Source organism: Camellia sinensis, chromosome 3, assembly GCF_055761805.1.
Source record: "Camellia sinensis isolate YWXY chromosome 3, ASM5576180v1, whole genome shotgun sequence".
In the NCBI taxonomy this organism is placed as follows: Eukaryota; Viridiplantae; Streptophyta; class Magnoliopsida; order Ericales; family Theaceae; genus Camellia; species Camellia sinensis.
Window position 1 is genome coordinate 82020126 of NC_138963.1, and position 16917 is coordinate 82037042.

Here is a 16917-nt window from a genome sequence, read left to right on the forward strand (position 1 = left end):
AATGAATGCATAAAAACACATAAATGCCTTAACCTCTATCATGCATGATCAAGAGGGTCGGCGATCGACAATTGAGGCATGTTTCATCACTTCAAGTATGAAACGTCCCTTGTTTCTCGTGTTTGGCTTAACACCCAAACCAAACACAATGCAATGCACGCACAACTTAACAAAGCTAATGGCATGCAAACAATGTAATGCAACATGAGCATGCAAGCACCATGTAATGCAACTCAAGCATGCAATAACAATATAATGGAACAAGCATGCAACAACATGCTACAACATGCAAATTATAATGTCATGCAACAATATGCAAACAACAATGCAATGGCAATGGACCATGTAATGCAACACTTAGTGGACTTAAACTGCATATGGACAAACCTAAGAGGGTCCAAAACAGTGGCCAAAAGGATGAAACAATGGCATGAAAATAAGAAAATGCATGCACATGCATTGGCCTATCAATTAAGCATAAGAACACAACTCTCGAAGGTGCTCAAAGAGTGACAAATGTGGAAGTGTAATAACACTATAAACTCTGAAATCATGCATGGAATGATGCCAAATCAACCAAACAATACAAGTATGGCATGCAAGAGGGCTCAAAGCTTGAAGCTAACATAGGCACTTGCACTATAACTATGCAATACATGAACCATATGGCCAAGGCTACCCAAAACAGTCCTAGAGCATACCAAAATGATGCTAAAACATGCATGAAGCAAAGCCAAAACAAGCCAAAATGAAGGGCATAAGGCATGAAGTATGCAAGGCCAACAAAGGGGATTGCACTACACCCAACAAAACCAATCATGAGATCCCTTCACCAACAAAAATCAGAGCTATATTATGGCAAGACAAGACCAAAAAATACACTAAAATGATAGCCCAAAGGCCTAAGTATGGTGGCATACACAATGACCCATTCTTAAGGCGTGAAACACCAACTCTTCAAAGCATTGAAAGGGTGACAAATGCGAGTGTATGACCACACTACATATACTGAAATCACATTTCAAATGATGCCAAATCTTGAAAATAGTCCAAGTAATGCATACTAGTGGCTTGGAAACTCAAAGCTAACAAGCTAGAATGCATTATGGCTATACAAAGCATGGCATGCATGACCAAAATAATACAAATCAGAGCTTAAGCATGGTAAAACAAGGCTAAAAGCTTCTTGGAGTTGAGCCAAAACATGCAAGAATGATGGTCCAAACACATGATGCATGTTATGCTAGCATGCAAGATTGCACTACAAGTATGTGAAGCATGCAAGATGCTATCAAACCAACCTAAAACAGAGTTGAGGCATGCCAAAATAACACCAAAAACTTGCTGAAATGGAACCAAAACATGCTGGACAAACATGTTACTTTGATGAACCATCTATACAAGCATACAAGACACAAGGAGAGAGGATGACCCTTTCCTATTTAGGACCTTTAAACACCATTTCCACCACTGAAATTTTCCTGAGTTTCAGTGGTGAGAAGGCCAAAACGAGGTGATCCTAATAGTTTAAAAAGATGGCACAAGAACAAGGCCACAGAAGGCCTAAGAGGGGGTAGACTACCCTCAATACAAAAGTGACCTTAAACAAACATTATTAGCATGCAAAATCATAACTTTTTTCAGTAGAAAGTCAAGCCTAAATAAGTATGCAAATAGGTCCAAAAACTTAAGCAAAAACCAACGTTTAAGAGGTTAAAGGCTCACCTTTGTAGAACCACTTTGAAGCTACAACTCCAACAACTCTTTTGAGCTCAAACCAAACCAAAAACACCAAAACCAGCTTCTAAGAGCCTCAGTAACAAAAGGATGGTGTTTCACTAGGTGCTTTAGTGCAAAAGTGTGAAGAAAATGCACTTTTGAGTACAAACAAGCACAAATATAGAGAGAGAGAGGGGAAATATAGAGAGAGATATATATAACTTGTATCTCAATTTTTTAGAACCTTTGGAAAGGGAGAGGGGTCTCCCTTCTTATAGAAATTCAATTCCTAAGCTTGTTGAACAAGCTAAGGACTTGAATCAAATCCCTCCATACACGTGTATGGAGGATGAAATCTGTGCTCACCAGCTGTCATAGCTGGCATAAAAATATTTGAAAAAGTAGATAGAAAGGTCTTGGCCAGAAAATATGGCCGATCGACCAAAAAGAGTGCCGATCGGCCACCACTTATGGCCGATGGCAAGAAAACAAGGCCGATGGCACAAGGCCTTGGCCGATGGGTTGTAGGGATGGCCCACAAGCCACCCTCTTCCCTCAGAAGTAAAACCACAAGTCCTTGGTTCACAACCAAACACAAAACAGACTAGTTGAAAGATCCTAAGGCAAGGCGCGTAGCCGAGACCTTCGGATACTCAAAACGAACACGAGCATGGATAATCATCGAGTGTTTAAACGATGACGTCCAAGTCTTGAGGACAGTAAAAAATGGGGTGTCTACACTAGCCCGGCCCACGTGGCCCGACTATTGGCTCGCTCAAGACCCATTCAAAACCAGATCCGAAGCCTAGCTCACCCAAGCCGCCTTAGGCCCGATGTCATTTTTAGTGGAAATAATAATATTTTGGCAAAAAAAATGTTCAGGCTCGCCTAGGCCCAGCCCAAGCTCAAGCCCACGCCCAGGCCTAGGCCCGCCTAAGATTCGAAATACCCCTTAGGCTTGGGCCTAATTTTTTGGCCCGTGGGCCAGCCCAACTCTTCTGAACATGAGCATGCCCCAGTCTAGGCCCGGATGGGCTGGGCCAAATTTACACCCCTATTGACATTATGCATTTATCCTTCCTTAGGGGTGTAAATTTGGCCAGTGGCCCAGGGTGGGCCTAGATTGATTAGGCCCGGGCTCGAGCCCAGCCAAGGATCCTGGGCCTGAGCCATCATTTTGAAACACGGCTTGGCCATGAGCCCATTCAAAGCCTGGCCCAAGGCTCAATATCATTTTTAGTGGAAGAGAATAAAATTTTTATGAAAAAAATATTTAGGCCCGACTTGAGGCCCACCTTGCCCATAAGCCTGGGCCTAGACCTAATTTTTTGGCCCGTGAACCGGCTCAACTCAGCCCGAATTTTGGTAAGAGCCTAAGTGGGCTGAGGCGGGAGCCCAGGTGGGCCAAGTCGAGCCCAATTTACACACCTATCCTTCCTCTTCTTGTCCTTTGGCTTCGAGGTTGTACCTAGAGGGATAGAAAATGATGAATAGTTGTGTTAATAGTTGGCTATTTGGTGTCAATTTTTAAAAGCTTATTAAACAAAAAATAAATTGATTATTTGAAAGTTAGAAAAAAAAAAAAAATATGCTTTTGACTTTTTTAGTTTTTGATTACTGATTTTTAACTTATAAAAAGTTGTACCAAACATGCCCCTTGCATGACTCTTGCGTCTTGTGCTAGTGATATAACATCATGCATTCAAATTTTGTCATGCGTTCAGAAACAGATGTGACCAAATAAATTAAAATTAAAAAGAAAAAGAAACAAACATATTTTGAGTGATGTGTTAATACTCCAATTTGATAAAATATGAAAAGGGGAGAATATTATATTCCAATGAGATGTAAGGCACTAAAAAAACATATATTGCCCATATGAAAAACAGAAACAGGAAACAATTGTTTGATGGTGATTGTGATTGTGATTGTGTTTGTGTTCTCGTCATCGTTTACTCATAAACAACTAATAGGGGATACAGCTGCTTGGTTTTTGTTTCAAGGACTGCAACTTCTCAATGCTCTTCCTGCAGATCTCTAGCGGGGCTATCATCTTACAAGGATTAAGGTCCCTTGACATGACAATATACAAGCAGGACACGGGTCAGTTCTCATGTTAAACAGCTTGTTCCATTCAGCCTCTTTCAGACTGGGGGAAGTATCTCCGAGTGTCAAATGGCTGAGTTTTGGAGGCTGAATCATCCAAGTCAAAACCCGCTCCTCTGTTCATAGGTGCAAAGGCTGCAAGCAAGACACTAGTGAGAATTACAACCCATCTCACATAGCAAATCAAATAATAGTAAAACCAAAAAGAAGAATGGTGCTAGAAATGAAATGAAATTCATTCATACTAGGCATGTCCATGGGTAATACAAGTAAAAATCTATTATAGCAATTTTTATAACAATTTAATGCGTATATTCACTCTCACAGAGTCACAGCTGCAAAGATGAGTTCATAGTTTTCAATGTGCAATGGAACAATAATGTGAACCTTTTTAGGGTTTCATGAAGTTCGTTCAACGTGCCAGCATCTTTTCTATTGGATATATTTTCTAAAAAGGCTAAAGGATTGTTAGCCTTTGAAATGTTGGAAAACTACAATTAAATTATACAATTTCCACAGAGCTCTCTGCAGTGTCTTAAGGTTCACCTTCCCAGCAAGCTTACAAATAAGTCTGAACAAGCATGAGATCCTAACTATCCATCTCATTGAACTATTGCAGTAGGCGCCAGGAAAGATATAGCTAATTCTCTTGCCAAAAATAGCCTCAAGAAATAAAAGATTTACAGTTGACTAAACACCTACAATAATGGCCCTGCCATAAGAAAGCCACAGGTACTGACATAAACAACTACTAAATTTTTACGCAACCAAGTAGTAACTTGTGGAAACTAATCCAGTAAGGATACCACAAACAGTTCCAATGACGCGGCCTACAGAAATCTAGTTCAGATGAGGGACGGTGGTATTTGGCACAATGTAAGACATTTCGGACTGAAAATGAGAAAACTGAGTGCTCACAATAATAGGAGTGAAAGAAAGGTCCTTGTAGCACAGAAGAAATTTGTTGTCAAACCATATGATGTTGGGTACCGAATAATACAAAACTATTGATGGAAAATGTACGACTAACAAGAAAAAAGACTCGGTTATATTAAACTAAAAGTTAAAGAGTGAAAAATCAAGCACAAAAGTAGAGACTAAGGATGTCGAAGTGTAAAAAAGCGGAATTGAATATTACATTGTCCTCTTTGGACTTTGGACAATGTAAGTAGAATTCAAGCTCAGATCAGCTCAACTAGGTTTAGTCCATCCTGCACTAACCAGTTCAGTATGCTTCAGCTCGAGCTCAACTTACGAAACATGTAGTTAGCCATTGAAAACAATATCTTTTAGGTATATAACATTATAAAAAAATGTTTAAAGTAAACGGCAATCACACAAAGGGGGTACTGGAAGGATGTACAGGGTATACCTAATTTCTGGCAGAATTTGAAACAAATCGAATTGTTTTAAGTAAACAGCAATCACCAAGGGGGTTGATAGAACGGGTGGAGAGGGTAGAACCTAATCCGTGGCACTATTTGCACACATTGGCACCACAAACTTATTTCTCACTTTTACTGCACAATGCCTATTCAACTCAACCAAATATTTGGGTCTGGCAACATGAATCTATTTTGCATAAACTTTGCACCAAACAATTGATTTTTTAAATATTTCAATAAATTTTTTTTTTTTTTTAAAAAGTAAAAGATTTGCCAAAAGGAAACATATAAATTAAATGTCAGGTTGTTTGGCACTTATGTCAGGTTCATCCAAGACTTTACTTTTTCAGTAGTAATAACATAAACATAATTTGCAGCAGTTGTGGGTGCCGAATTACTTGTACATGGTGTTCTAATGTAGCTCATCTTGCCTGCCAATTGCCACTTGTGCACAAACAAATTCCTTCATGATCTTATGATCCAACTTAGATCACGCAGCTTGGCAGTTAGCACCCTTAATGGTTGAGCCCAGAAGTCACACTTGTATTGAAATCACTTGGCAAATCAACAATCTGTAGCAATACTACAGAATCTGTGCTTGGTGCTTAATAAACCCACAAACATGGTCCTTTAACTAATGGAGTCCATTAGTCCAACTACTTAAGGATACACAAAAGTCCATTATTTAATTTTATTTTTTTTTTAAAAAAAAAGATATATAAAAAATATCCAAACTAATTGAACCAACCTCTTTCTCTCATTCTTTTCTCTCTGTCATATTCAAACTTATCTCGAATCTGGTTAACCTTTTCTCTGGTATCATCTTGCATATTTCTTCCCATACCTTGGCCCTGCATTCAGTAAAGTCCCATGGTATTATTCACCAATATTTACACCATGAACTAAATAAATTATGTAAAAAAGAAAAAGTAACGCATCACTCAAAATGGGAAGTAGTAGTTGACACAAAATAATGAATAAATATAACAAAAAATAGAAGAAGAAAAAACAATACATATGCAGATGGCAAAATGCACATGGAGTGTCATGTGTAATGTAAGAGATTGAAACGGAACAAATGCAGGAAAGCATATCCCAGCACCAGTTCAAGTGTTATGATAAAGATTTAGAAGATTCGGTCCAAAGTTTTGGAAGTTAGCAATGGAATTGGAAAATAGAGCATGAGCATGTAGAGTTTATCTTTTTACATCTAAGTAGAAGGCTGCAAAATTTGTTCAGAAACTTCATTTCTATTTAAGACAGCTGAAGCCATTTTATATTACTAAACCTACTAAGATCATCATATAGATATACTAAACATTCGCATCAGCACCTTCATTTGCTCAGCATGGGGTCGCCTTATCCTGAAACACACAAAATAGCATGCAATATTAATCTTCATCACATAATATTCAAAATTACAATAGAAGTAAACCTTATCAGTTAAGAAAATAAAAGTCCAATATGGCTGTTTACAAGATAACATAAAGGAAGTGAATAAGGAAGGATGTAAATGCATTCGACATATGTGCATGGATATAAAAGCAATGCTAGGATGACCAAATTTGTTTACCATCTAACATGTCACCTTACATGTCATCTGTGCATTGGCATAATGCATGGAAGGTGAGGTCCATTACACCAATGCAGTGATGAGACATCATTTGATAAATAAGAAAATTTGGAACAAAATTTGGTCATCACAGCATTAATATAAATATAATGGGCTACTAGACAAGTTGGTTTCATAAAACAGAAAGAGTGAGAAGTACAGACCGGTATGGTGAAAAATCTTGATCATCATCTTCAGCAGAGTCATAGTTAGCATGATCATGAGCTAGTTTCTTGGAGTAACCTTCATCCCAATAAAGCCTCTCCCAGTTCTCTCTAAGCTCCTGATATAGTTCCATGTACCTTTTGCACCATGGCTCATGCTCCTTTTAGTTATGTAAGAAAAATTAGTATATCACGCCACAAACCAAGTAAAATCCCAAATTCAGAAACCCAAAGCATCCAATGGAAATCAGACAAGCACTTCAAACATCAAGATGGTTTTGCATACAGAGCAGCCCTCAAATTGATGCTTGTAAAACACAGACAGATAAAAAAGAAGAACCATATTTTAAACAAACCTAGGAGCATCTCCAATCCTACATCAAATTCTAAGTTGATGAGAGAAAAAAAGAAGAAGAAGAAGCTTGTGCTCAATCATTTCATTAAATTTGTATTAAATCAAGGAAGAGAGCAATTTTTTCACCAAATCAAGAATGAATGAACAGAATAGTTCACCAAATTTTTAACCATCATATTTTTACTCAAATTTGATAAGACAGTTTTCTTTCGTCAAAAATGGTTAAAACAGACCGATAAGTGTGAAATTCTTCAAAAAGTTCTGATGAAAAGCTTTTAACTAAAATTTCACTCAAATTTGATGAAAAAAGAGTGTAAGGATTGGAGATGATCTAAGCTGTTAGCTTTTGTTCCTTGAGAATTCCTGTCCGTTTCGGAAATGAATATGAAAATTTAAGAATTCCAATTTCTTTTCACTCCCGACCTTTTCTCAGCAACCAAACAGATTGAAAATTGAATAATAAAAAGCCTAGGGCTAGAGAGGGTGAGTAGGTAGGTACCGATTCTTTGAGAACGAGACGAGTGCGGCGCATGAACTGTTCACGGAGCTGCTTGCGACGCTTGTTAGGGATGTTGTCTCGGGGGATCACAAACCTTTCCCTCGGAGGAACGTTCTCGCCGATCTCGTGCATCTCGCCGTCCACCGCCCACCACTCTGACTTATCCTCCGCCTTCTTCAGCGTCACCGCCCTCGACTTGGGCCGCCTCCTCGCCGGAGAAGACGAGCCCGCGGCGTCGGTCCGGAGTTGATGAGCGGCTTGCTGGTGGAGGCATGGGTGAGACCTCTGGAGTCGCCTTGCAATCGACAGCATTGTGGAGCTTTGCTCTCCCCCAACGGCCCCGACCAATACCAAATTTCGCTGCCGCCTGCCTCCACCGTCTGTTCTGTTGGGTTGGGTTGGGTTGGGTTGATTGCTTTGCTTTGCCGAGGCCATTAACCCGAAACCCGTTATTAATTATTAATTATTATTTTTTTAAAAAAACATGACTTGATTTTTAAAGACTGGTTTGAGTGAGTTGGGAATTAACTTTTTTTTTTTTTTTAATAATTGGCTATGCGTGTATAAATCAAATAAATAAAAATAAAATATTTGTTAGAATATCTTCAGTAGTATATTAAAATTTTCATTAAATTTGAGTGTTTCAACGGAGATTTTTTTAAGTTTTTATTAGAGCATCGGTCGACTGGACAAACAACCGGGCCGATGTCTGGCTAGTCGACCGGCTAGCATAAATTTTGTACAAATTTTTACTTTGAAGTGGTCATCCGGGAGGTCGACTGGACAGATGTTCAGCTAGTCGATCAGCTAGTGTAAATTTTTGTCTTAAGGTGGTCATTCGAAGGGATATCTGGGGGACATCCGGTGGTGAAAATCTAATAGTTATGAACAATGATTTGATAAAAGACACATCTATCATCAATTTGCTGAAAGATTTGAGAAATCTTGAATTTGATAAAAGATTTGGTGAACTATTAAAGTAACAAAAAATAATTTTTTTTATTAAATTTAAATTTAATAAAATATTTGGTAAACCATTTGAGATGGTCTTATATGTTACAGGTAACATAAATGATAAGACTATTCTGTATCAAATCTATGTAGTGAAGTTCAAGTCTGACCTTCTTTTTTTTTTTGGAATAAAAAATTAGACACTTGATATAAAAAGAAAGAAAGTTTCACGATATCAAAATAAGTGCTCACATATATAATAGTATAAATTTATTAATTTTAAATATATATATATATATATAAAAAGAAAATAGAGAGAATAATTTGTAGTGAAGTTCATGTCTGACCTACTCTTTTTTTTTTTTTTTTTTTTGGAATAAAAAATTGGACACTTGATATAAAAAGAAAGAAAGTTTCAAGTTACCAAAATAAGTGCTCACATATATAATAGTATAAATCTATTAATTTTTTATAAAAAATATATATAAAGAAAATAGATAGAGTAATTTGACAATTTATGATGATTTTTTAATTAAAAATCTATCTTTCCAAAATGGCATGAATTTGGTATCTTTACTTATATATTATCTATTATTATATTATTATTTTTCCATATTATTATGCAAAACTGTAGTAAATTTTTTATTTTTTATTTTATATATAAACTCAAAATAATTGCAAAAAACAAGAAAGTACAATATTTAGTGCACAATCTAATACATAAATTATTTGCACTACATTACAATTATTTTGTGATGATACCATTCTTGTGCAATTCTCACCATTATTATTGTAGAACATTGCTATTCGAAAACAAAAATTAGACCCAATTTTCAAATTTAACGATGTAATAATTAATTAAGATATTAAATGTAACATTTTCTCTCATATATTCTTTAATCATCAACCATACATATCACTTATCCATCATTGAGTTCAGAAGATGCGGGCATTTGGGATTGATTTTTTTTTTATAATGTGTTGATACCATTGATTTATTTTATTTTATTTTAAATTTATGATTAACAGACCTTGTTAGTTTTCTGTTTTATTTTTATTTATTTATTATTTTTTAATGCATGATCGATAATATGTTTCCATCTTACATATAACCCTTTATAATAGGAGATAAATAAACCTTTTCATAGGAGTTGAACTTGCAACTTGCATAATCATTAGATCAAACACCCTGCTTACAAACATGTTTAAAATTAATAAGTTTAATTAACTATTTTTTCTAACTTCTATATTTAGACAAAGGAACAGGGTTCATCTTGTTGGCTGCCACAAAGTTTATATAGTTTGTGTGCGCACTATCTTCTCTTCACCCTACACTTGTATGCATCAATATTGCCAAATAGCATTGACAAAATAGCCAAATGGCATTGACATGTACGGATGGCGGGTTCCCCCCTTCGCACTTCAATTGGGCCACGTGGCAACTCCCGCGGAGCAGTCTATAGCCCGATGCGATACTGACCACCCTATAAGACTAGCTACTTCCAACCAGCCTAGATTTGAGGTGCCCAGCTGGTCACTTTTAGCTCGGTCAAGTTAGGTGAACTCATCCAAGCCAACCTTGCCCACCCTTGAATCTCGGCTGACATGATTAGCCCATTGGTGGCAGAGTTGCCGACCTTGGCCACTCCTAAGCTCGGTGGTATTTTGTTTACCCAAGCAAATTCCGCCTAGCTCCAATGCCCAGCCGCAATCATTGGCCATTCCTTAGCCAGCCAAAAGCAAGGCTACTGTTTGATTGAACTCCACCCTTGGTCCGTGTCGATTGAACATCTCAGCCCAACACTTGGGTGTCTTTCTAGGCCGGTTGTGAGATCTAGGACAACAGCCCAAATCTTGATTCTCCTTGGCCCATTTGTTCGGTACAAATTCCCTCTCTCAGTTTTCGTTATCTGAATTTCATTCCCCATTTTTTAGCAAGTGTGATGCATTGAGACCTGCGTAATATGAGCATCGACAAGATGCCTGTCATTTTGGGTGACTAGGAATCAACTGATACATGTCTAATTGGTTCCTCATCTTCCATGTTTGAGTCAGCACCTTTGAAAGGACAACCATATATTGATTAGAGGTGTACACATAGAATTTCTGTACTGATTAATACCATGTTCTGCTGCTGAAATAGGAAGACTGATACAAAGCCGATCTCAAAAGTTTTATTCAAACCAACGAGCCAATAGTGAATAGGAATTGAGCTCACAAATTGGAAGCGTATGCATGGAGAGAGCCCATTAAGACCAGGCAAAAATCTTGAAAAATAAACCAGAGACTCAAGCTAAACCTAGATCATCCTTCTTTTATCAACAATGGCAATGATGAATCAAAACCTGATGTTTCTACAATTTTGTGATGGAAGAGCTAAAAATCTCCCTATCAAGAGAGACATGAAGCCATCTAGTTGTGAAACAAGCAAGTCCGGTGAGGAAGAAGGGAAACCTTTGTGCTGCAGGTGATAAAACAACCTACCCTATTTCCTACTTCGGAAAAAAATATAAAAAAATAATAATACTGTTGATGTACAGTTCTTATTCATGTGTCGATCTGCATTTGTATATAGGGATGTTAAGAAGCCATTGTTTGTTTTTGTAAGAATGTGAGTCAATTTCATGTATTGTACCACGAGAGAAGAGGGAAAAGGGAATTTTGTAAAACTGTAATCCCATGTCAACCCTCGAGAAAAGTGGACAAATCTATTTGCACAATAGATTGAAGTGCAGCAACGACGCTTTCCTTGAGTTTCTTCAATAATTTTGAAACCTTTAGGTACAATTTATTTCAAGTGTCAAAACTCTGTTCCATGCAGCTTTGTTGGAAAATATCATTGCACACAGGTTTCTGTAGAAAAACAATCTGCAAAACTGGTTGTCTAAAAGAAACGAATGCTAATGTATGGCTCTGCAGAAAAGAAAACTATCTTGTAAAAGTGAGGTAATCTGGCCCAAAACTACCCTGCGCACTAGGGTTGTTACCTCCTTGTATGGTCTAAAATCTAAGTCTGATGAAACTCCACAATCAGCCTGAGGAAACTTTGTGTTAGTGTTGGCCCACTAACACGGGTGGCATATTGTTATTGGAGCATAGAGCTCCCTTGAAACAAGGTCTCCAAGGACTTTGAATTTGCCAACTAATCTGCATCCATGTCAATAATGTCAACCATTTATCTCATATGACAAACTGAGAAAAATATACATGCAAAAAATTAAGTTGATCAAACATAAGTAATCGTATGATCAAATCACATATATATTATAATAAATGGACGATCTATTCTTAAAAATAAACATTATAAATAAAGATGATCTAATAGTAAGACAATCGATGTTGGATGAATTTAATTTTTTATATAGATAATTTTCTTATTTAGTTGTATAAGATGTACGGTTTAAATTACCGAAATAAATCCAAGTTAGTCAAATAATGGGTCAACTTCACTGTGAAGTTGAGATTTTCAACTATAGCAAATCTGGAATCGTCTCCAAGAGCACCCAACAATGAATATCTCCTCCCCAACATCAAACATTAACACACTGAAATTTTCACTATCCAACATGTAGAAAAGATTCCAACATGTTTCCCTACTGCATAAACAACTCATTTACTAGTCCAAAAAATCCAAAGAAAACTTCCAAAACTTCAAATCCCAGATCACGAGTTGCTTCTTCACAATCATGCATATGACTTTTTAAGGGAACTGAATTGCAAAATAGAACCACCACAAGTTTTTTAGCTCCTTTGATACAAGAAACAATGAAATTGCCTTCATAGAATGCTTGCATGGAAACCAAGGGTCAGCTTGGAGATCAATATCCAAAACAATGTCTTGCAATCAACTTTACACACAATATAAGCAGATGTCACACACGAGAAGTGAGAAGTGGGATCTCCTAAGATCAATACTTCAGAGCAACCAAATAGGTAGTAGAAAACATGGCAAGAAATAAGGATCAACAGCAATACCTAAGGTTAAAAATGCAATTATTGTCTAACCCTTTGATGTATTCCCTACATCACTGACAGCACAAAAAGAAAAGAAAAATTGCTTTTAAGACCTGCATATTACTCTTAGTCACCTGATGGTTTCGGCGGCAATGATAATTTTTTTGGCTACCCTAATTTTATTTTTTGTTTTTCTTTTCCCTTTCCAAGGCCCAGACCCAAATATACTGATCCCTTCAGATCTCTGTATGATACTAATCCCTGGGCTATATTTTTCTATTTCATACTTCTAACTCAAACCAACAATAAATGTAAGGCTACTTCGCACAGGACTTCCCCCCATAACTATATATCTATGAAGAGCGGACACGGATAAGGTCACGAGACATGGTGATTTTAAAAAAATAGGAATACAAACACGGCGGGAGACACAATAACTTTTTATTTATTTTATTTTTTATATATATTTGATATGAAGATTAATATTATGTTACCAAACAATCAAAATTAATAAAAACTAACATTAATTCAATATATATATAACCACTACATTTAAACAAATTAATAAATCATCCATATTTGGACACGTGTGTTCGCGGTGTCCCCTGCAAAAAAAAATAATAAAATTAAAGGGACACGCCCCTGATGTGTCCAAATTTGGACACACGTGTCCCTTGGAAAAAAATAATAAAATTAAAGGGACATGCCAGTATCCGACACCACTACGCCACCTATTTTAAAGTGCCATGATTCATAGCTATCTATTGAGGTAACACTGTGACTTAAAGGATTTCAAGTAAACTGTATCAAGACAATTTCATACTTGCAAAGGAAGCAAACATCAACTGAGGCAGCAGAAAAACAAAGCACAAATTTACCTTGGTAAATAATTGATAAAAATTCCTAAAACACTATCGAATTAGGAAACATAATAGGTTAAACTCCACCAGACAAATGTCCATACATCAAGGTCTTTACCTAGCCAGCTTGTAGCTTCCATGTATTGGACCAACCATTGGTCATAACAAGATCGAAATGGGTCGAGCATGTAGCCAGGCAAAAGAGTACTTTCCATGCATCAAAGGAATGTGATAATTTAAAGCCCTACAATCCTTCCATACAAATATCAGAAGGCAACTATTATCATGTGTACCCATGCAACACAAATCAAAGTCAAATAAACAGCACATCATCCATGATTGTCACAAACTCGTGATTTTCATGTGTACCATCTACGTACAGGACACCAAGATTTTCTTATATGAAAGGGACAGGAACTATCTCTAATTGGAAATTGTCACAAACTCTTGGCCTAATTGCTAAAGGCCAGGTGCTGCGTTGCAATGCATCAAAGGAATGTAGTGTTCACATAATTACCATCTTCTCAGGCTCCAGAAAAAGTGTACAAACTAAGGAACAAGGTTAATTTACAACAAAAAAAGCATGTGCCATGCTAGGACAACATTGAAGGTATCCCATATCATCAAAATACACAATAAGCATCAAAATACATAAACACTAAACACAATAACTAAAAACTAGTATCAAAATGCGGTGCAAGTATGAGAACAACCACAAGCTGAATAATAAGCATCCAAACCAAATTTAGAAAAATTAAAGGGTAACTATAAAAATTGGCCATGCCAGATACTTGAGAAAACATAATTCACATGATCAATAAATTAGTTAACCTATTTTCTTCTCCATTGAAAGTCATTCGGATTGGAACTCACTGCATCCACTCCGTATCAATCACAAAACATAGCATGAACCCAAGTGGCTAATGGTAATTGATTCCCAATTTGACATCACCAATAATGTGCTGCAGACATTGTTTGTATGGGCAATCTTGGCCACAACAAGATAACATATATGCATGTCAATGGAATAGTTCCAATAACCTACTAACTAGGCAAGAATACCCAGTCCTGCTGTCTAATTACATCCACTTTATACCCATGGAACATCGGCCAACATCTGTATATATCTCAACTATCCATAATCAACCAAATGCTTCAACAAGAAACTAGACAGTTATAGAATTACCCATTCTTGGAAGGACTTAAATTTCATGTATGCAAACTTAGCTTAAAGCATCAGAGAGAGCCAATGGATTAGTTTTTTGCAATATTAGCAACAATAGCAAAGTTCTAGAAGAGTTGTGGCCAAGCTAAGCCAGATTTTAAACATTATAAAATTATTAAATATTTTGAATTCCGTGAGCACAATATAAACCATAATAGCACAAGGAAGACCTCAGAGTACTGTAAGAAAGACCAGTAAGAGTACACTTGCAGATTCCTAAGCGCTAATAACCATATGTAATAAAGACAACCATCCGCAAATTAAATCATTTTGTAATCTGCCACCCATAAAAGAGGCTGCTAAGCGATGAGTTGTAGAACTTCGTCGGCAAAATTGGACAACAGATTGCAGAGGTCAAAACACTAGGAAGAATGTCAATTTGAACAAAATTCAGGGTTGTCAATTGGTTGATTTAAAAACTTATCTTTTGGACAATAGAACAAATAGCGAGGCTAAATACTTGCTTGACAATCCATGGTGCAAAAAATACATGAAACTTAATTTATTTTCCATCAGAACAATTCAAGTTCCATTAACTGCAATAATATTATATTCTCCATCCTGAAAATTATAAAAAAAACTATATGATAGTATCAAATTTACTACAACAGATTGATGAAACGGTAAATACTAATTGAACTAAAACCATATAATTCATACTCTAAAGTAAATGCCACCGAACAAGCCCCCACCAAGCCCGCCAATCTTCTTCAATATGCTCCTCTGCTGTTGTTGAGAATCGAACCGAGCGTCCCCAAAACAGCGAAAGCCAAAAGAGGGCTAACATCCAAGGTATTAAATACGGGCGGAATGATGTTCCTAAAAAGATTCAAATATGGATCACACAAGTCCCGAATGGCCGATAATGGCTGGCGATCCCACGGAATGTTTGGAAACCAACTGAGCAAAACCCTAACCATCAAAACACCACTATATATATCAAGCCATTTCGACATTCCCGACGCAACCACCGTCAATGGAGTGTTCAAGTACCCACTGGGACGGTCCTTCAGAGCCGCGAAAAACAACGGTCCAACAGTGCAAACCAAGCTATCTTGAAGGGTTTGAATCGATGCAAGCTCATCAGGAGTTGGGGTTGTACAAATTCCTTTCAATTTGAGCGCAAAGCTAGATAGTTTCAAAGCGACAAGTCTTGAAACTGAGAAAGTGATTGCCAAGATGGTTGTGATTGTCCGAGTAGACCCGGCGAGTAATGATTGAGCTGGGTTTGAAGATCTGGTTGATGGGTCGTTGGGGATTGTCGCAGAAGATGAAGAAGAAGCAAAAACCTTAGGGGGTGAGGAGAGAGAGAGGGTTCCGGGTTTGGAGACTTTCAGGAGGAGGAGGTGTTTTGGAGGGAAGGGAAGAGAGAGATTGGTGAGATTGTGAGGAGAGAGAGAGTTAGGGTTTCTGAGGATTAGGGTTTGGGAAGCCATGAGAGATGAAGAAGCCATCTTTGGTTCGCCCGTAGATCCAAAAAAATCCCTAATTCAGAAGTTTTATAAAGAAATTTTTAGCAATAAATGACTTGTGAGTTTAGATAATGCTGGGGCTATATTTTTGTTGCCAAAATAAAATTATCGCAAATAAAATTTTATCATACAAGTTTATGTTTTACATTTATTTTATAAACTTAACAATATGTAAATACAAGTTTATGTTTTAGATTTATTTTATAAACTTAACAATATGTAAATACAAGTTTATGATTAATTAATAATTAAAAAATATATAAAAAAATATTATTTTTAATATTTTAATCGATTGTTACCAAACTTAAAAATTGAATCTAACTTTTAGGCCTAGTTTGGGAAGACTAAATAAGTGCACTTTTTGACTTTTTATGAAATATGGGTTGAGTTTGGGTTGGATTTGAAGTGATGTGTTAGAGAGGTGATGTGACTTAAATAAGATGATGTGACTTAAATAGGATAGTGACTTTTTGTCTTTTTTCAAGCATGCCAAACTTGGCCTTAATCTTAAATAATAATTTTGACAATAAAGTAGTTTACATGTCTCTTGTCAAAATCAATAATGGATTTTTAAATTAATTACTCTAAGGCCTTGTTTGTTTGAGAAAATTAAAA

General features: G+C 36.6%; 2 protein-coding genes across 2 annotated transcripts; both read right to left on the minus strand.

Moving 5' to 3' along the window:
• Positions 1 to 3495: 3495 nt before the first annotated feature.
• LOC114266365 (uncharacterized) lies at positions 3496 to 8288 on the minus strand. Its single transcript, XM_028207246.2, has 5 exons — positions 7841 to 8288; positions 6987 to 7147; positions 6544 to 6574; positions 5959 to 6061; positions 3496 to 3960 (listed from the first exon to the last, which is right to left on the minus strand). Exons 1-5 carry the CDS (start codon positions 8273 to 8275, stop codon positions 3854 to 3856), a joined length of 837 nt encoding a protein of 278 aa, XP_028063047.2. The 5' UTR covers positions 8276 to 8288; the 3' UTR covers positions 3496 to 3853.
• A 7023-nt stretch (positions 8289 to 15311) lies between these two features.
• On the minus strand, positions 15312 to 16359 carry LOC114266366 (ylmG homolog protein 1-2, chloroplastic). The gene has a single exon (XM_028207248.2). It carries the CDS (start codon positions 16282 to 16284, stop codon positions 15541 to 15543), a length of 744 nt encoding a protein of 247 aa, XP_028063049.2. The 5' UTR covers positions 16285 to 16359; the 3' UTR covers positions 15312 to 15540.
• Between the last annotated feature and the right edge of the window lie 558 nt (positions 16360 to 16917).

Excerpts from the sequence above, each read along its gene's own strand:
- LOC114266365 (XM_028207246.2), bottom strand. The coding sequence starts at position 8,275 with ATGGCCTCGGCAAAGCAAAGCAATCAACCCAACCCAACCCAACCCAAC. Across the intron at positions 6,575-6,986 it reads CAAGATTTTTCACCATACCG|GATAAGGCGACCCCATGCTG; the intron begins GTCTGTACTTCT and ends TGTGTGTTTCAG. Across the intron at positions 3,961-5,958 it reads GAAAAGAATGAGAGAAAGAG|CCTTTGCACCTATGAACAGA; the intron begins GTTGGTTCAATT and ends TCTTGCTTGCAG.
- LOC114266366 (XM_028207248.2), bottom strand. The coding sequence starts at position 16,284 with ATGGCTTCTTCATCTCTCATGGCTTCCCAAACCCTAATCCTCAGAAAC.